The sequence below is a fragment of the Sinocyclocheilus anshuiensis genome, unplaced genomic scaffold (genome assembly GCF_001515605.1).
Source record: "Sinocyclocheilus anshuiensis isolate Anshui unplaced genomic scaffold, SAMN03320099.WGS_v1.1 scaffold840, whole genome shotgun sequence".
Classification (NCBI taxonomy): Eukaryota; Metazoa; Chordata; class Actinopteri; order Cypriniformes; family Cyprinidae; genus Sinocyclocheilus; species Sinocyclocheilus anshuiensis.
This window is the reverse complement of record NW_015552598.1, coordinates 730893-753098: the sequence shown is the minus strand read 5'-3', so window position 1 is coordinate 753098 and position 22206 is coordinate 730893. Positions and strand designations below refer to the sequence as shown.

General features: G+C 35.9%; 1 protein-coding gene across 1 annotated transcript in view; it reads right to left on the bottom strand.

Annotated features, from left to right (window-relative positions):
- Window positions 1-18365: 18365 nt before the first annotated feature.
- The window catches only part of LOC107665738 (testin-like), a 14198-nt gene continuing 10357 nt past the window's right edge, over window positions 18366-22206 (bottom strand). Inside the window, exons 6-8 of the mRNA XM_016456750.1 lie at window positions 20601-20816; window positions 20143-20301; window positions 18366-18838 (exon numbers count right to left, since the gene is read on the bottom strand). Of these exons, the coding sequence (XP_016312236.1) occupies window positions 18644-18838; window positions 20143-20301; window positions 20601-20816 (570 nt within the window). The 3' untranslated portion in view covers window positions 18366-18643. The remainder of the gene's footprint in view (window positions 18839-20142; window positions 20302-20600; window positions 20817-22206) is intronic.

The following is a 22206-nucleotide window of genomic DNA, read 5'->3' as shown; positions in this document are numbered from 1 at the left end:
AAAATAGAAAAAACTGTATATATATATATATATATATATATATATATATATATAAATATAAAGAGTGCAGTCGTGTACAAATCATCTATAGCAGGAGATCTTCAAACTGGGTCTGGAGATGCTTAAATGTATTAAATGTTTAATGCAATATTTTTAATAATAATAATAATAATAATATATATATTCTTATTACCATTTGTTCTGCTTTTGAAAAACTTGTCAGAAATCATGACATTAATGACAATTATATTCATGACAGCCCTAGTAATACCTTAACAGTAAAAAATAATCTAAATCTATTTTAATTATTATAAATTATTATAAAACTGGAGAAACAATGTCAACTTAAAGTAAATGTTTTATGACAATTATTTTATTTTAATGACAGTCTGAGCATTTAACAGTAATAAATAACAAACTAAATCTATTTTGATTGTTTATGCTTCTAAAATTATTAGAAAACTGAAGATACAATGTCAACATAATAAAATAAATATTTTATGACAATCATTTTATTTTAATGACAGTCCTAGCATTTAACACTAATAAATTTTTTTTAAATAGGTTTATACCTATAACATTATAATATTGTGCATACAATGTCAACTAAAAAAGCAATATTTCCCGTATAATATTTTAATAATTTCTTTAGTATAATGACAAAATAAAAGCATATTGCATTATGAATACATCTCATTCATAATGTAAGGGTCTCTGTCTCTCTCACCGAACCTGATACGGGAGTCTCTCTGAGTGGACCGGCCTGCCTCAGTGCTCATACAGGAAGTCGTGTACAGTAGATAACAGAGAAAACAAAGAGGAGGGGGTCAAACTTCTTCCTGAAATGGGACAGCAGTAATTAGCAGAGACCGGGGAATAGCATTTGTTTTCCTTGTGCAGCTGAACATTAAATTAAAGCTTTATCTGGAGGTAACAGACCATTGGTCCCGGGGTTCAAACTCATGTAAGTGGACTCCCACGAGTGGATCACAAAAACAATTACTCTATAGAATGTCTATTTTACAGTTTACATGCAGTGGAGTAATTTTAAACCATAATACGCTCATTTTACTAAGCCATTTTCTGTTTCAACTCTGACGTCTCTCATTTTCACTCATTATGTTCCTGTAATTGCAGCTCTTGCTGCATAGTATCCCTCTATTCATACCTCTATGACTCTGTCTACACCAAAGAGGGAGTCCCGAGGAGCTGTAAGGCTATATAAAGCTCTTTGCTGCAAAACTCCACCAGTTTTTGCCCATAGTCTTCCCACAGTCAAGCTGCCAAGCCGACACACATTTTCCTGGCCGGAGTTCAGGAAAGTGCTGCTCCGAGCTGAAGGATGGAAACTTCAGACTGCCTTTGCCTGGATACAATAAAAAACACACAAACACAGGGTCGGGTGATTCAGAGTGATGCAAACAGTACCTTCTTTATCAGGAAGGGGCTCACCCGGTGGATACTTCCCTTATCAGACCTCTGTTCTCATTAGCACCAGATACAAGCCATTATAAACACACTGTCTGATGTGTGACGAGCCTTAACTGTTCTTCAAGTTCAAGCTTTACATCCATAATTTCTAATGCCAACATACTACAAACCACAAGGGAAAATGTGTTTTGTTTTGTATCCCTCATTTAAGTTCAGTGAGTCATACTCGCCTCGTAACGCAACATTCCTGTCTCTCACAAATGACACAGAGGGCTCTGCTCAAATATATGCTGCCATTGCACTTCAAGGTTGTATGCAGATGACAAAGATTAAAGGAACTTGCCCTGGACCAAAATTGTACCATAAATAGGAAGCCGGATGGTTGTATAAATTAAGGCACTGCAAAGTGTGCAACTTAATTCTAGATGAATGACAGAAGTGTCATAATTGATACAGCTAGTCCAAAATACAAAATCAAACTAGGTCAAGGGAACCTGAGGGGTCCATTGAAAAACTGACAATATTGTTTATTATTTTATTTTATTTTACAAAATGTACTTCTTAGGGTAGTCGAAGATAATAAAATATGCAAATAAATACAAAAAACAATTTAAAACATTTACCAAATTTGACATTATTCAAATTTTGATCTGTTTTTTGATCATTTTGATCTGTTATCTTAAGCAATCACAAGATTATTTTTTTTATTGAGAACCCTTTTAATAGTAATAAATAAAAAACTATATGTGTTTTTTAAAACTGTTTTTATAAAACATTACTCTTAATGGTGCATGGTGACATGCTTTTAATAAAATTTAATAAAATGTATTGTATAAAAATTTGTTTTAGCATTATGACATTATATATATATATATATGTATATATAAACACACACTTTTTAATTGTCATTTTATGTATCTGTAATATTTATATTTGTGTTTGTTAAGATTGTGTTTCAGTAACTCTTATCAGCAATAAACTCAACATTATTTACACACCTCTTCCATCTACAATTGACCCTCTGACACTTGCACTCTCTATTCTATTTCTATTCTGTCTACTTGTTTTCTTTTTATTTATTATATATAAAAAACTTTCCCTCTAACACAACTGGTTTATTATATATATATATATATATATATATATATAAAACCTTGCTACGTATATTGTGTAGACTAATCGGGACCTGTCAAAATTACATATTGTTGCTCTTTTTTTGGTTTGATTGCTTCTATTGTCCTCATTTGTCCAAGTCGCGTTTGGATAAAAGTGTCTGCTAAATTATTAAATGTAAATGTACATATACATTTTGCTTCCATTGCCCAATTTTTGTAACCTTTGTTGAACTGATCTGACTGATATGCTTTCAGAATACATCCCTTTTCCAGGCAGAGTATTGTACCAAACTTGTAGATCCTGTGGAAAATGAGTGGATGTGACCAAAAATGTAGTAATACAAACCTGCGTAGAACTCCAAACCCAAATTGTGGCAGAGAGGGAACTCCATGACTGAGTATTTAAAGCCAGGCCCATCCAGGAACCCAACGTGAGGAACATTCTGTCAACACACGCCGCAGCCTCCCACCACACGAATACACAGTTCCAGTTCCCACAGCGTTGCCATGACAGCAAAGAGTCCATTACATAATGCTGCTGTATGGACTCCATTTGGATTGTGGGGAAATAATGTTGTTAAAGTGATAATTCAAAGTTCATGTTGTTTCAAACCTGACTTTCTTTCTTTAATTTTGCCGATAAAATTAAAGTCAGTGGGGTCCAAAACTTTGTGCTTGAGGAAAGCAGAGACTTGTGGTCTGGTTCTAACATGAGTTTCTCTCAAACGACTTTGTTCTTAGCAGAAGAAGCACATGTGTTTGACATTAAAATTAGGAGACGATAAAGCAATACAGTTTACGGCAGACATCAGGAACAAAAGGAGGAACAGATGTAAGGTAGGAACACAGAGTGACATCAGCTGGCTAAAATTATCCGAGGACATCCCTGCTTGCCACGTGGGTCGGCTGTGTGGGAGAACTCTTCTTCTGGAGTGGGGAGCACCTCCTGCCAGTGGAAGCCCACACAAATGGGACAGAGAGCATAAATCTTCCCCCCGAGGCCTTAGACACACCCTCATCCTCTGGCTCGCATTGTCCTCCAGCTCGCAGTAGCTTGAGCAAATGACTGCAACTCTTTTTGGACAGGAGATGTGATAACGATTCCTTTGAGAGATGTCTAATTTTACCATGTGGCTCTGGCCGAGAGCTTCCGACTATTGACGCAGCTCATCTTTGCTTCTCACACAATGTGTTTATCAGGTAAAACAGCAGATGGGAAGATGGTTGAGGGATGTTTCAATGAGGCGTAGCAGACGTAAGAGGCGTCATTAATCTTCTTCAACTTGATGTTGATGGGAGGCATCTACCTGAATGTGAAAAGACCAAAGATTATATTATAAAATGTAAAATTGTATCATAAATTCTTCAAATCACCAAAAAAAAAAAAAAATAAAATCTTTGTTTTTGAGTCTTCTTCAACTTGATGTTGATGGGAGGCATCTACCTGAATGTGAAAAGACCAAAGATTATATTATAAAATGTAAAATTGTATCATAAATTCTTCAAATCACCAAAAAAAAAATAAATAAATAAATCTTTGTTTTTGAGTCACTGTTGTAACTAAAAGGTAGGGATCCCATTCCTACAGCTGCCATATTTTGTATTACAAGTTCCCAAATTTATTTTCCTATGAGTGGTCATAAAAATCAAAAGCAATAAATGGATAGTCCACCCATTTACTCAGCCTTATGCCACATTTGTAAAACTTTGTAAACCAAATCACATTAGGATCCATTTACTTCTATTTATTTTTTCAGAATATCTTCTATGTTCAACAAAAGAAAGAAACTCATATAGGGTAGGAACAGCTTGAGGTTGAGTAAATGAAGGCAGTTTTCATTTTTTGGCAAACTATCCATTTACAATGGTGCCATAGTCTTTAGATTACATCATGACTGTGTGAATGCACAATGTGCTTGGTTACAATTTCTAGTTGTCAACAAATGCATGTTTTTGTATTTTGTTTATAACCATGGTGGGATTAGTTTTTGCAAAGATGCTCAGACTTCAAAAGCAACACTATTTCATTCCCAAAATCCAACCCATATGTCGGCCCCGGGCTAAGTATTCCCAATTTCAATTCCAAACCACTTTTTGTGTAATAATTCACAAAAAGACGTTATTTACAGCATTATCCAATCACAGTTCTGGGCCTGAAATTTATGATTGCGCTAAGAATAAATTTGTTACATTACAAGAATAAAGTCATGTTTCGAGAATGAAGCCTTAGACCTATTATGCCTTAATCTCATAATAGGATTATAACTGCATTTTATATTTTACAATATTTTACATATTTTAGTGTGGCACTAAAAAACTCAAAATATTGTGACTTTGTGCTTGCAAGAAAAAGAAAAAGAAAAAAGGCTGGGTATTGACTAAAATTTCACAAATTGATTCGACAGTACAAGGCAAATTTTCTCAAGGAAAAACAATCTCTCAACTAATGCTGTAAAATATAGGCCTACAGGAGAGTCAGTTGGTAGTACATTAGAATAATATTGAAGGTCAAAATTAATTGATTTGTATACAAACACTTAAATTACACTCAATGTCGTTTTTTTAAGAATAAAGTTATAATACTAAATTTACAATTACGTAATTATATTTCTACCTCAATTCGTTTTTTAAATATAGCTAAACATTTAAATGTCTGCTGTCAAAACTTGATGGATTTATTCAAACATAAATTAAATATCGAAGAACAGTAAAAAATGTAATGGATATTATATGGTGTATATATTTAGTAAAATGCTCCTCCATAGAGTAAATTTTTCTAGCTGACTAACGAGTTTATGGTCATCAACTAATGTTTTTTTTCTGAGGTAAATGTGATGTTATTTGACATTGTTTACAAGCTGTTATATTGACATCTTTCCACGGTTGAAACGCCGATTGAGCGATAGCGGATGGGGATTTCAGTAAGTTGTAGGCTACTTTTTCTTTTAACATAGGCCTACCTTCTGATGTCCTTTCATGTTTATTTCGTGCTGTAACTGGTTAAAGTGAGATGATCAGTTTACGCGCACTTTGCGCTGCCGCGATCTGTTATTCCACAAAACAGCGCCAAAATGGCATTTATTGTTTGAATTTTGTAATAAAATGGAAAGAGTTTGAAATCTGAGACTTTAAGCCAGATTTAGCTACTAAACAGGGCAAATTAGCATTAGAGCGCAATTCCATAAAAGCGCAGATGGGAGGGGAAAATCCTACATGTGATTTAGGCTACTGACAATGCACACATTAAAGAACACAGACGCAGCCAGATCATTTCCATAATGACCAGCGCAATCTACCAAGAGCAGCGCAAATTATCACCTGCTTTAAGACATGTTTTTTTGTGTTAAATAATGTCGCAAATACCAGTGAATTGACGAGCACAAATGTTAGTAAATCGCATTGCGTGATTCCTTTTAATACTCTCCTCCCATAAAATTTTGCGTCTGAAAGGGAAATTCCTAAAAATGCATATTCAAATAAGGTCAGGTGCAAAAATAACTGTCCCCGCCTTTTCAGCGCTAATTCTTCACTGTGCATCTTTAGTAAATCCTGACAGTAGGCTACTATTTTAAAACCAAAAGACGGTTTGCGCTAGCGCAAGCTGTTAGTAAATCTGGCCCTTTGTTTCATAATACAAGTAACAAAGGTTATTGTAGAGCACTACAATGTTCTGTTGATTAACTGAAAACAGGATAGATCAATTGATGGGATTTAAGAATCAATATAATTTTGTAAAAATGAGAATCAATTAAAATCGAGAAATCAATATTTTTTTTACCCAGCCCTAAGAAAATACTGAGGGGCATCAACATGACTTTACCCTTAATCAGCATGTAAACACACTCACTTTTTAAACACACAGTCAAGTTTTTTTTACATTGTAAACAAATGTAAAAAAAAAAAAAAAGATACTGGTGCTCTGCATAGCAAGACTATTTGCATTAAATGTGAATATGAGAAGACTGCACCTGAGGGGAATAGGAGTGGCCTGTACAGAAAAACAGTGAGTCACTTTAAGTGCATTATACAAGAAGTTATGCCCAAGCACGGCACATTGTTCTGAAAAAGATACCTGGCATACTCCCATTTCCTACAGCTACAGCTTTTACACAAACATGATCATATTATGGCTTATATACACCTTTTAAATTATTTTTACTTACTTTTTTCTCCTTTTTTCTTTTTTTTTTTTTTAACAAAACAGGTTCGAATTATTTACAATTATTTTATTTTATTTTTTATGCATTTATTTTTTTTTTATGACCGACATACAGTATTTCTCTTGTCAGCTGACTGTTTATTTAAGAGGGCCAGGTTCTGGCGGAATTTTGGAAATGCAGACACATGACATGAAAACAACAGGGCACGCACCAGCTGGATACATTGACATAAATCAGAGGTTGTTTTCAAACCAAGCATCAGCATAGCGATATCATCTGGAAGATATTTAAAAAAGTTTTATCAGGGCGTGTCGCTATCTTTTCAGCCTCCCACATCTTCTCGCTCATTCTGTTTCTCTTATACAACACACATAAATTCTTCCCAAACAGATGAGCTGTGAACAGAACACAGAGGTGTGTCTGAAGTAGCTAACCGCGACCATTATACAGTGGAAGCAGTGCTGAGGGACACTTGGGAATTCACAAATATGTCATTCCTCCCCTGTCTCCTTGGAGTTCATTGTGAGTTGCTAAATTTATTGCACGGAAATACCCCAAATGTTTGGCAGAAAATGGGGACTTGGCCATTGATATGTCTGTTTAAAAGACAACCAGCTTTGACTGAACTCTGGAGGCCAAGAAGATGGAGAATCTTGGGTTATGTGAGAGAAATACCTGAAGTTTAAAAGAATAGTTCATGCAAAAATGAAATCTCTGGCATCATTTATTCATGCTTGAGTCGTTCCAAACCTGTATGACTTGCTTTCTTATGTGGAAACACAAAAGATAATTCGAAAAATGTTTCAGGTTTTTTTTTCTTCATACAATGAATGTCAATTAGGACCAACATTGTTTTGAACCCTATTGGCATTCATCATGGGGACAGTTAAAACATTCTTGTGTTTTACAAAAGCAAAAAGTATCTAAATACTTTTTGAAGCCAATGTAATTTATATTTTTATCCATGCAAAGTCTCATCTAACCAAATGCAAAAAATTTTATTTGATTCTTAGTATTTCATGCAAGGATTTTTGAATGCTTTTTAATACTTTTATCCAGCAAAGACACATTTAACTGATCAAAAGTTACTGTAAAGACATTACATGTTACAATATTTCTATTGAAAATAAAAGCTGATCTTTATATTCTTATATTCAACTTGATACTGAACAGCCACAACTGTTTTCAACTTTGATAAAAAATATAATAATGTTTCTTGAGTAGCAAATCAGCATATTAGACTGATTTCTGAAGAATCATGTGACACTGAAGACTGTAATGATGCTGAAAATTCAGCTTTTGCCATCACAGGAATAAATTACATTTTAAATATATAAAAAAAAGAAAACAGTTGTTTTAAATTGTAAATACTTTTAAATACTTCATGAAATTACTGTTTTATTGCCTTTTGATCAAATAAATGTAGCTTAGGAGCGCATAAAAGACTTCTTTCAAAAAAACTGAAAAATCTAACCATTTGAGCGGTAATATACAGTAAATTTGTAGGGAAGAACCTCATTTTAAAAAGCCCTGCCCTGGCACACCCCTCAGTCCACAGATGCCCACAGGGTGTAAAACCTACGCGAGTGCGGGCACACAGATATAACTGGGAGCTAAATGACTGTATCCTCCCTAAAGCAAAGACGGAGGGGAGAGGAATTTTCCAGAAGTGGTGTGAAAGGCCCATGTGTGTCTTCAGTTTAGACTGCAGCAACTAAAGAGAGAAACAGACAGAAAGAAGGAGGGAAGAAGAGAGGAAAAAGCAAGATTAGCTAATGAAATTGGGTAAAGCATGGCTTGCTCAATATACTGCCATTAGAGAGCAAATGAACTCACCCATGCTGTCTGGGAGAGAGGTGAGGTTGGGAAACTCCTTACAAATGATGCAGGATTCTCCTCAGATGCCGAAAACATGACCAAGAAGTAATTTAAAGAAGTTAGTTTTCTCTCAATATTACATCATTTAGCCACTGCAAGAAATGGGCTGCTGGTGGATCTCTAAGCATTTCACCCAGTGCCCGGTGAACCCACTTCACACAACTGTTGTTTGAAAAAATGTCACAAAATAGTGAGCATTAGTTGTAAACATTAAAGGCATGGTTGAAAATAAATCAGCAAAAGCGCTTCTAATAGATAACAAAACAGTACTTACGTTTACAACTAATATATATGTGTTGAATTGAGTAGTTTAAATTTTGTTTGTTATTGAATAGTTTTATAGATGTTCTGAATTGTATTGGTTAAGTTTTTATACTAAATGTTTGCATTTTTTACTGCCTTTAGGATCATGCTGGTTTTAACAAAACAAAACAAAACAACACAAAGCAAAGCAGAACAAAACAAAACAAAACACGTTAAACAAGAAACAAAAAACAAAAAAAAACTCAAAATCAACAAAGTTTAACAATTTAACAAAAACAAACAAATAAGAAAAAAAAAAAAACAAGCAAACAAAAAACCTGTATTGCCTTTAACTTAAAAACATGCCGGTATTAAAAAAAAAAAAAAAAAAAAAACATACAAAAATAAAAAAACAGTACCGTCTTTAAATTAAAAATTATATTTTTAATTATAATTAAAAGTTTAAATGTAGTATTAACAAAAACAAAATAAAACATACATATAAACAAATACAAATATTATTTTTATAAACCAAAATAATGTACAAAATAAAATAGAAAGGTAAAGAACTGAATAGAAATTTTGGTTTTGGGGTGAAATATGACCCAAACATGTTTTTTGTGAGTTTCACCCAGTTCTTTCAGTTCTTCACATTATCATATATAAACACAGGAGGTTTTTGTGAAGATGCAAAACAGGATAGCAAATATTGCACAAACACTGCATATGATTTTGTTTCACAGCAATTCATTTAAATGTATAAGCTATTAGCCTAACCTGCCTGATCACCTTACACTCAGTCCCAGCGTGGGTGCAAATACTCCAGCTGAAATGATTGCCCCATACATTTCTGCATTTACTCCTTTACGTCAGACTCTAAGAATTCCAGAGCCACAAACTTATCAGTACAGCATGTTTGTGAAAACACTAGGACATTCTGATACCAATTCATTCCATGGAATAAATGGTATTCAGTTTCAAAGAACTGGATGAGGAAAATATAAAGATTCTTTATATACTGTACGTAGACATAGACTTTAACATCACTGAGACCTGGTAAGCCAAGGCAATCATAAGAGCAGAAACAATAGGATTTGGGTTATTTTCCGACGTATGGTACATGAATGTCTCTGATGTCAGGTTTGTATATAGAAAAGAAACGTGAAATCATGAGTGCTTATTGCTGCTTATCCCTCTAATTCACTACAGCTCAAATCCTCAGGCTTAGTGTTTCAAGGCAAAAGAGGTGCAACTAAGTAACATCCAAACAAGTCTGTGACAGTTCGTATTGTTCATGATACTTGGCTCGAACGTTACAGAGATACAAAGCTGGCATTCCATGAGGTGCATTCTTTCAGCAAGCATGGACCAGCTCTCTAGTGAATCAGTCTCAGGGGAAGGGAAATGATTGTGTTGTGTAATGCCAAAACAAGTCAAGCACGGCCATGAAATAATGCTAAAGGTTTATGCTCACAGGCTTGTTAGCAATCAAGCAGTAAGCAGGCTAAATCGATTCAAATACCTTTTGAGGAAAAGGTTACACTGACCTGGACAGGTTTGGAAAAAACCTAACCTAACAGGGCTAACGTTATATAAAGGTTGTGTAAATGTTACAGACAAATACTCGTACAATTGGTCATCCAAAAATGAAAATTCAATCATCACATACTCATTCTGTGGGAAATGTGCTATAAATAAACACTGGCTCACATACCTCTCTGATTCACCACAAATCTAAATGTGTGCACATGTTTTGCGCACTTGATATTAAAGGTAGGGTAGGCGATTTCGGAGTGGCTAGCAATAGCAATCTAGATTTGAATGCATAAGATCCCACCCTCCTTGCATAATCACTCTCCAAAGCCACACCTCCTCCAAAACACATGACCACACACAGGCTAACCAGCGACAGCGAGGCTAACCGTTATCGTTATAGTTGTGCTGTGGACTATTTTTAAAACTCTATTGAACAGGCGTTTAATCAGCTCTGTTTGTATATAAAGAGCAACATCAGCAAACATTAAAATCCTGAATTAACTTACGCTTAACTAATATCCATGAGGTGGACACTCTTTTTTTAAAGCAAACTTTGAATATTGCTTTTGCTGGAAAGTAGCTCTGAAAATAAATGTTATGAAAGATGTGGTATGTGACAAGGGTCAAAGGTTAAAAGTGAAAGGCTAAGAATTGGGCTAATTTGGACATTTCTGTGTCACCACCAGTGGAATGTACCGTGCAGCACGGGAATGGAGAGACGTGCCGTCTCACTGTCTTTTGATGTCAAATGTCAAATATCCACTTTTCTCTTTGATCCGAAAGATGGATGGGTGGAAAAACTGATGGAGATGTAAAAAAAAGATCTGAAACATTACAAGAGCCAGATTTTGACCCCTCGCATTCTCACCTCAGTACTTCTCCTTCACAGAGAGGTGATACTCAGTGACATCAGCACCATTCAGGAAGAGGAATCCCCTGCTTTCTCTACCACTTTTAAAAAGGTCCTAGAATGAGAGAAGATAAAGCATTTTTATCTCTGTTTAACCTTCCCACCTTTACAAATCCCCCTTATTTAAACCACATTAACGTAAAGTGAACCCTTTCGCTGCAAAAATATATGAAAAAAAGCTCTTGATTTTCATGCCCATACAAGGTAGTCACACATTCCTGCTGGAGACATTTATTAGCCCTTCAAATTTTTCCCCTATAGCTTACTAAATCCAGAGCACAGCTTTTAAGACTTCTTATCTCTCTATAGTAAAAGCATATTAAGTGAGGAGTTTCATACTTATTTATGTAAAAGTTAAGTGCTTCAGTCAACGTGCATCATAATTATTGTAAAGTACAGCATATCAACATGAACTACTAGAAAAAACATGGTCATACAGACAGCAAAGAGCTACTACCCAAGCCAATCAACTAAATACCGTATGCACAAGTTGAATTATTATTGTCATTATTTTAATAAAGGATCCAATAAAAAAAAAAAAGTTTTACAGCCTTATGTACCTTATTGTGTGGTGCAAGAGTTGGCGAGACAATAGGATGGTCCTAGGTGAATCAGGGATGTATAACACAAGAAAATAGTATTACCCAGAATGCATTGCATAACTTGGCATGTATTTGGTTATGCAGTGCCACTGACTCTTCGAAGATTGTAAGATACAGTGAGAGAGCAAGAAACTCACTTACATGCTGATTTTCTGGACTCTTTTCCCCAAGCAAGGAAAACTAGTGGATGGTTAAAACAAATGCAAAACAACCTATAACTCGTATGTTTTATCTAAAAAAAAAAAAAAAAAATGAATTAACTAAACAATTGAGTTGTGTGAGCATAATCAAACAATAGAGGCTCTACTGAATGAGTTAACCAGATGTTTTTTGGCATTCATGTCAAAACCTTATGCCATATTCACTTTTCTTGGTCAAACTACAGTATGTGTGTCTGAGGGGCTGAGCACTGATGGACTGTGTTTGCCTCTGCTTGTACGTTTTTCCAAGATGAAGTAGGGGAAATGAGACAGTGTACAAAGGCAGGAAACTGAGGCAGTTGCTAGGCTATGCAAACTGAACCTGGAGAGCCCATGGTTAATGGGGCCCATGAAATCTGTGTCAAACACTGTTGAATAAACATCAGGACAAGCAGTAACACAATGCAGCAAGAATGTACTGGAATAATCGTTATCATCTTTCATTGTTCTGTAGATTCTCTGCATTCTTGACTTAAACAGTAAAGTCCACTTATGTACTTTGTAAATACTTCAACATCTGTGATCCGTCTATCTTGACTTAAATAGTTTAAAGATTTGTTTGAACGGAGCACCTTAAAAGGTCTCACGTGGATAAAACGCAATCAGTTTGGGAGCGACTACCACTGCTATTCTAAACAGTGGCCCAAAAAAGTATTTAGACACTTACCCCAGGTTTAAAATGGCAAAGAAATATCAAACTCAATGACATCTGCAAACCAAAAAAAAATGAAAGACATTTACTCAGGAACTTCTGAGTCGTTTCAACGAGTAATATAAAAAGAAGTAGCTAAAACTGAGTGACTTAAATTAGTAGATACAATATTGCTAGTTACTTTGTTAATTTATGCTCCACTAAGGAAAATAATTCAAAGCTCAAACACAATCAACTGCTGCATCTCTAAGCAACATTTAGCAATGTGCTTAATTTCTGAACAAATCAGAGTGTTTTTGAACAAATCGGATCATTTTATGACTCACAAGTACTTATCTGAATGTCTGTAAACTATCAGCCAAAACAGCTCTGATAATTTATCATATTACACAAACTATGAATTGTTTTTAAAATGTCAACAGGTGTAGCTTATGCTGGCGCATTTCCATTACAGATTTGCGCAAAACTTTGGCGATATTTTATAAATGTTGATAAAAAAGTATTGCGAAATGACGGCTTTTCCATTAACCAATGTTATGCGACTAAACATAACATTTTGCCTCTCGCGATAAGTCATGGCAACGGATTTTGGTGGGATTTTGGCTATATTTATTCAAAGGAGGCGTATGCGTGTATCTTTACAGAAGCAGCACAGAGAGCCACTTCAGAAACGTGCTTGGCGCGGCTGGATTCTGGAATAAACACAAGCATTGTGGCCGCAATCAGCTTCAGTGGCCGTATCAGAACATGCGTGGCGCGGCTGGATTCTGGAATAAACACAAGCATTGTGGCCGCAATCAGCTTCAGTGGCCGTATCAGAGCCACACTGCACCGCAGACGTGTACATTAATGGTAGGGAAAGCCCCTTATAGCCTCGAAAGCTGACCGTGCATGCTCCGCTCCCAAACAAACGACACACAAATCGTGTGTATCCCCCGCCGCCAGATATCGTGGGCAGGGAGGAACACAGCGTTTGTAATGCCGTTCGCTCGCCATAGACTTTTCATGATTGTTTTTTATATATGCTTGTGCGGACAGACAACAGTAAATAGACAGACACATACACAGAGCGCTACTGAAGAGCAGAAGCTGGTTTGCGCTCTGCCGGATGCGCTTTTATACTTTCTGGTGCTTACGTCACCCCGCTCGTGACGTCTCGCTACTCCATTGGACTGATTTGACACGTGCTTCAGAACGCGGTCACGCAAGGGCGTTCCCAAAGCGACTTCGACGCAGCTCGAGTTCCCGAAGGGGAACTTTTTTGCGATATATGGGGGTTTTTGCGAAATTGACGCGTTTCCATTAGGTGTATTTCAATTCGCAATTTCAATTTGTGCAATTTGAAGAGTAATGGAAACGCGCCTGTACTTCAAAATAGGTAATTCACTAAAGAAGTCGTACTTTGAGTAGTCCTAGTTTGCGCTAATATTTTATTAATTAATTTTCTATTCTATTAATTTGTATATGCTGTCGCATCTTGACATGGCCACAACAGTGAAAACTCACGAATATTCATGCTTTATTCATATTGTGAGTATTCTGTAGTCGACTACACCCATAATGCGCTGTTATTACTATGAAATCGCATTCGCAACATTGAATTCATTCCTTTCTCATGTAGTGGACTTCATACCCTCATTCACAATTCCTTAGATTTCTCCACTACTATAGTCCACTAAATGAGTGAATGAAAACGAGTGAGCGAAATCGGCCACTGAGTTTTGGGTGAATCCTTTTAATTGTGGCATAAAATTCAAAATAATTTTTACAATACACGGTGTTCAGTTTGGATATGTGACTATATGTATTATCTGACATGTAATTCTATAGTTTATTTCATAATTAATATGAAAAGTTAACTCAAAAGTCCCAAAACACATTACAATTTCAAAAATATACAAAAGAGTGCGATCTAATCCTAATCCTTAGTACTTAAAACATTTTTGTGCTACCCGAAATAAATAGCAATCATGCCAAAGAAAAACACTCACAGTGAATAATAAGTTGCACTAATGTCTTAAATGGTCTTAGTGGAATCTGGATACCACATGGCTCTTCAGCTATGTTTGGGGAGAGCTACAGTGTCTCTGGGTAGGGCTTCTCAATATTGCTGCCCTAGAGAGAAAAAGAGATAAACAAAACGGGAGAGAAATAGATAGAGTGAGTAAGAACATCAAAAAATGGTCTAATAAACCAAAGGTGGGTGTGGAGAGCTCATTTAATATCATGTTTGAGCTGACACACAATGAAAAAGTCAGGAAAAGGAGGAGTGTACGAGATAGACAAAAGCACAAAAGAGCGCCGAAAAAAACAAAAGCCAACCGCTGATATGATTTAAAGACCATTTTGGCTGTGCCAGGGATTTGCTTTATTTGCTTCCCCAACCAACTGTATGAGCATGCCCAGATGACAGAATACACCTGAAACCTGGGGTGAAATCTCATCTGCTTCAAATCAGCACACCATATGCTAAAACAGCAGGGCTGGGTCTGGGTTAAAAATATTGCTTTTAATCAATTCTCATTTTGATGAACCAATCTTCTTAAATCCCCAAGAATCCTAGATGCTGTTTTCAGTTAATCAAAACTTACTAAACATAATTGTAGCATGCCATCCAATAAATCACAATCAGCTTTCCAATTCTGTCCATTTTATTACGAAATCTAACCAATATTGGCGCTCTTTAGTGTGGTGTAGCCGCCTGCAGGTTCAAACGTAGTATATATGAATATAAATAAACATCATAAAGTATGTTGAAAGATATACACAACTTGCCGAAATGTATAGTGTCTCATGCAGTCGCTCATTCAGTGTTTCAACCGTGGATAGACATAAAAATACAGCTTGTAAACAACGTCACATGCGTACGCATTCACCTCAGAAAAGCCATTCAATGACAATTGTTCATTTTTACCTTTAATAGCCTACTATGGTAGCAACTGACAGGGTTACCTGTATAGTTAATTGAGAGATTTCCTTAAGAGAAAAAAAAAAAAAACATGCACGAACTGTACCTGATATAGGTATCAAAATGAATCTAAATCGATTCGAATCGTGAAATTTGTGCGAATACCCTGCCCTTAAAAAACACAAAACCTATTTGGAAAGCCGTTGAGCAGTTCTCAATATTCAGGAGTTAAATGTTTTAGGTCATTTGGAGGTTTTATAGCAGAGTAAACCTGACTGGGATGACATCAGTTCTGTTTCCGTCACTGTTATGTGTCAAATTATCTCGTTTTCTCCTTTTTAGGAGGAATGCTGTTGGAGAAGCTTATTAGTCAGTGAGACAGCTGACATTTATCTTGTATTCTGACTCGGCCTCCCCTCTCTTTCTTAAGTCAGCTAGCCTGTAGCCTATTCACATTACTATCACACTTACCTGGAGCATCTGGACGAGTTTCATACCGTTGGATCATTTCTAAACAAAGTACAACGAAAAGTCACAGAATTTGCCAAGTAATTGTTGAACAACACATTTTTTTTTTACAATATTGTTGCCATAGAATCATAGTCAAAACCTTAACCACACACTTGCCAAAAGGGAAATGACAGATTGATAAAAATGCCGTTGAAACCTCAAATGAGCCCTGGGCCAAACCCCAAACCTGGCTGAAAACAATGTGTCGTACCATACCATACTCAGGAAAATCATGGTGAGCGGCTTGCCATTAAAAAGGGTCAGTTATGAACAAGCGTCATTGCTATGAACAAAATAATGAAGGCTGGTGCTGTGCAACAACATATAGAATGTGGAAGAGCACCTCCTGCAGGAGCATCTCAACTTGCAGCAAAAGCTAATGGACCCAGAAGAAACAGGTGTTCCCATTAATATTATACCTATTTTTGTAAATAATACAACATGTAAATCCTCTATAAAAAAGAAAAAAATATTTGTATAGATAGATAACCTAATAAAAAAGTAATATACTATATTACTGATATTGATGGTCTTTGAATAATATCGGTCTTTAAATGCAAGATATTTAAAGTGTACCTAACGTATACTTACAATAAATAGTTCCACTTTAGCTCAATCAACTGTACTTCAGTATATCTTTAGTTGGACTTCAGCACTACTTCCACACACTTAAAGTGCATTAAGTACATTTGTTATTCCAATTTAGCAGACTTTAAGTGTACCATACCAAAAGTACAATATACTATACCAAAAGTACAATTGTGGGGTATTTTTATTAAGTACATAAAATGTAAATGTATTTTTAGTATCTCTAAGGTATTATTATATATATATATATATATATATATATATATATATATATATATATGCCTATCCGACTATCTATGTATCTGACTACCCATCCTTACTATCCATCCCTGTACCTATCTGACTTATCTATCCAACTATATATCTATACGAATATCTACATATCTGAGTGTCTAAATATATCTATCCTACCATCTACGTACGCATCTATTTGACTATCTACAATTCGATCTGACCATCTAGTCTGTTTATCTGCCCATCTATTCATCTATCTCTCTGACTATCTATTACCTGATTTATGTGGCCATGTGCTGTTATAATGTGCTACCACCAGATTATTTTACAATAATATGGTTTATATTACACTACACAATGAACCGGCTTAATTTATACATGCTTATCTAGGAACATTTTCTCAGCTAAAGGCCAGATAAACATGACCACGATAAGGAGGGGGTCTGGCAAAACAAACGCTTTAAAACTAAGGTTGAAAAGGCACCACTGCATATTTAGCCAGACTATTTATATAAGCAGATCCCTGACATCCATATTTTTCCATACTGTTATTTTTCAAGTGTCTGTAACAAACAATCTCAACAGTTTTGAGAGTAACGAGTATAATTCCAGGATCCTATTTGTCACATTTCTGCTGTCACCTGTAGGATTCTCCAGGGATTTGGATCATCTCCCTGTCCTGTCTTGACTCTACATGTGTGGGGCCTGTGCTATAGTTTCACTAAACAGAAGCAACGCTTTGCATCTGGGTTTCATCACCCCGGGGAGCTACAAATCAACAATCATCTCTGTCACACAGTTAGTGCTCACGGGGAAAACAAGTGTTAAGGAGGCAAGCGTGTAAGTAAGCGTGCTTCGTGTTTGGCAGGGAAAGCACCATGTAAATAAATTCCTGCGCGAGGGGCTAACATTGAAGGAAAGAATTCCCTCCTGGAAAACTCCACCCTAGAGTGGCGTGAGGTGAGGGGAGGTGAAGCAGCCGAGCCCCTCGTGTGACTGCGGACAGTTACGATAGGAGGAAATGACAGTATAGTCTTAAGTTCGCTGCCATTAGAGACAATGGAACCGGGCTTCCTTGAATTGTGCCCAGTTTCCACAGCTAAGTGTAAGACAACACGCGGAGGGCTAACTTTTCCCTAAAAGTGCCGGCCTGGATTGGAATTTTCAATGGTGTGAAACGGTCAAGACATTAACATAAACGCAACACCTGTCCCTTGAGATCCCAAACTTGTACGTCATAATAACAATACATATTTGGTTACATAGTTGAACCACTTCACATGGGAAAAAAAATCTATTCATATTACTGCAAAACATTTTTTGGATTACAAAGTGAAAGCTACGGAAAAAATACAGTGCAATTTTAGACATAATAAAGGCAAAAAATGAGAGTAAAATCGATTTTTCAGTAGCCAAAGAACAAAAGCCATCATTGCTTCTGTTTATTAATACTAAATCATTAATAATAAAGAATCACATTGACAACACTTTTTGAGTCACTGCTCCACCGTATTGCTTATTATTTCCCAAAAATGGGACCTTGGAAAAACATTAAGATTAGTCATACAAATACATTAATTTCTCAATAAAAGTATATATTTAGCGTACAGCATTAGGGAGAAACTGCCTTGCGGTGCTCTAAGCACTTTTCCAAAAAAATAATCCTAGATGTTCCTTCAGGAGGCCGTGATCTTCTTCTTGCACTCCACGGAGCACAGCAGCATGCCCTGCATGGCCATGAAGCGCTGGCCCATAAGGCACTTGGAGCAGCAGGAGCACTGGAAGCACTGGGGTTTGGCGTGCCAGTGGTGCTCTCCGTACGACACACGCTGAGCTTCAGGCTCGATGGGGTTCTGACAGGCCGCACAACACTGTGAATGCAGAGGGATACAGATAAATTCACAGGAAGTAGTATAACAAATCTGTTTGTTTGACTCGCTCACAAAGGTCTTTGATTGCACTTGTTACAGGCACAATTAACCCAGTAAAATATTTTTAAAATCTGCTCTATTTGAATATCTGACCTTTCCTTCCTAAGCTGATGTCATAAGAGCTGTGTCATAGTTCAGGCAGGCGCTGAGAGAGATCGGTGGTGTCCGATATCACACGACTCCATTAAGAGCGCTTCCACCCTCCCTGTGCTCTGATTATCATGTCACTGGCACTTCCTAAATCTCCTTCACCTGCTCCTGAACTAATATGGCTGACGAACACATGCCGAGGCTGTTAGTTTTAATAGCCCAGGCTTAGCAGGAATTCACTTCCATTTAGGTGTGACATGAATGATACTTGGACAACGTGAGGGTTTGTAAAACTAGCTTCTAAATGTTTCACTTGTTTGTGCCCGGGCACCATAAAATGCTTATGAAATATGTCACACTGCATGGCCTCTTGTTGCAGGTGCTGATAGAGTAATCCTAAAACGCATTAATGCGCATGGGAATTACAAGAAATATACAATATTTGCAATCAAAATGTTTGAGTACACAGCAGGATGAGAATCTAATTGTGCATGCATATCAAAAATCATGGTTACAATATTAGTTACCTATTAATTTCTATGAGGAACATTAAAAGAAATATTCAAAAGAAAAAAAGATACTCCTGAAAGTAGTTGTGCAAACAAAACAAAAAACATTTTTTTTTGTATTTAAGACTTTATATCTTATCACTACTATGCATAATTATAACTTTACCACTTGTATATATATATATATATATATATATATGACTTCAAATCTGAATATTACAAATTCAATTCAAATTCATATATTTTGCATAATTGTGATGTTACTTCCTGTATTTATGACTTCATTTATATGATTACAACTTTATTTCTCATGTTTCTCTTAATGTGACTTTACATCTTAAATTATGACTTTATTTCTTGCATTTATGACTATATCTCAATGCAACAAATACTTGTACTTATGACATTATATATATATATCTTCTTGTGTTCATGTCATTATAGATCTAATTTTTATACTATTATTTCTCACAATATGGCTTTATAACAAAACAAAACAAAATGCAAAAGAGTTTTTAAAAATAAGAAGCTAAAAAACCCTTCAGTTACAAGGCCCTGGCCTAAATATATTACATAGTCACGGTCATCTTTGTATAGAGCAGAGAGACAGAGAAGGAGAGAAATTAAGGAATGTCTTCTCTTTACCACAGCGTGGTGCTTCATGTAGCAGGGTTTGCAAACAGGCTTCTCATTCTCCATGACGTAGGTCTCTCCAGCCAGCACACAGTCGCAGTCAAAACAGCAGAAGTGCTTCAGGTGCCAATTGTGGCCCTCAGCCTGGGTGTACTCATTACTGAAGATGAGCTGGAGACCACACACACACATACACACACTAAGTACTGTGCATATGGTATGTTAAAAACCATTTAACAACATTCAACAAAATTACATTCATTATTTTACTAAGATCGTTTGAGATTTTAACACAAAACATATGGTAAAGTCTAAACATCTGAGATGACACTGAAATTCATGTAAACCTGCAAATAATCAAAGTTTTAAGGTTTTCAAACAAGTAGAGATCCTGCACTATTTCTAGGTCACTAATCAAATGTAAGCAAATTTGTGACATTGACCATGTGAACTAATTTGCATCCACTCACCTCATCGCAACCTGCACATCGAGGCTTTTCGCTGTCTCCGTAATGGCGGCCACAGTACAGCTGACCCTTCTTCCAGAAATAGATCATGTCCACCAGTAGCTCGGTGCAGGTACAGCACACAAAGCACGCCGGGTGCCAGAGTTTATCATAGCCTGCCCGCTCTGCGTACACCGCCGGCTCACCCTTCTTCATGGGCAGCTGGCAGCGGTGACATGACTGTGGGCAGAGATCTGGAGATGAGTTCAGCTTGGCAGAAACATCAGTGAAGAATGAAAGGGGGAAAACACTGTGGGGGCAGGTTGGTTTTAATGAACAAAACCAGAGAGCATTTACATTAGCAATTCATCAGTCCAGGTGGAGTAAGACTTAGCAAAAATTAAAAGGAAATAATGGAAATTAATAAAAACCTGCAAAGTTTAGGGAATACACCCAAGATTCGAATTTCTTTATATCACACAGTGTAACTATTTCTCGCCTCTAATTCTGATTTCATATCTTACAATATGACTATATCTCATAGTTACTTTATTTCTCACATTTACAATGTTATTTCTCAGAATCTGACTTTATATCTTATAATTACAACTTTATTTCTCGTATTTATGAATGTAACTTTTGCTTAATGACTTCTCATATTTATAACTTTATTTCTCACAGTATGACTTTATCTCATAACCATGACATCTTGTATTTAATACTTCATATCTCATAATTACCACTTATTTCTAATATTTGTAACTTTATTTCTCACAATATGTCTTTACATCTCATAATTATGAATTTATTCACTTAACTATTACTTAAAATATGACTTTATATCTCATAATTATGACACTTGTATTTATGACTTTATATCTTCAGCAATATAATCACCACTTTATTTCTCACAATATTACTTTATATTTCCTAATTATGACTTTGTTTCGAGTATTTATGACTTTGCATCTCAATATCTCAACTTTTGCATAATGACTTTACTTCTCATTTATCACATTATATATCAGATTTATAACTTTATTTCTCCTATTATGACTTTATATCTCCTAATTATGACTTGTCGTATTTATGACATTTTCATGCAATCTGATTATTTTGCGTAATTATGACTTTTTATCGTATTTATGTCTTTACATGCCATAATGTGACTATTTCACATAACTGATTTCTTGTATTTATGACTTTATATCTCAATGAGATTTTTTTCACACAATAAAGACTATTTCTCATATTTATGACTATGTATGCAATAACCTATTTTTGGAATATATGATTGGAAAGCTGCAGTGGAGGGCAAGATTTTCACTAAATAACAACATAATTTCATTTTGTTCATCTGAAAGTTGTTGTTGTTTGAACTCAAAAGACTTCAAATATAATAAACGGATTCTATATTTATAGTGCTTTTCGGAGCTTGACAAATGTGATTGCTATGACATGTTGTTCTAAAGCAGGGCTGTCCAAACTCGGTCCTGGAGGGCCGGTGTCCTGCAGAGTTTAGCTCCAACCCTAATTAAACACACCTGAACCAGCTAATCAAGCTCTTACTAGGCATAGAAACTTCCAGTCAGGTGTGTTGAGGCAAGTTGGAGCTAAACTCTGCAGGACA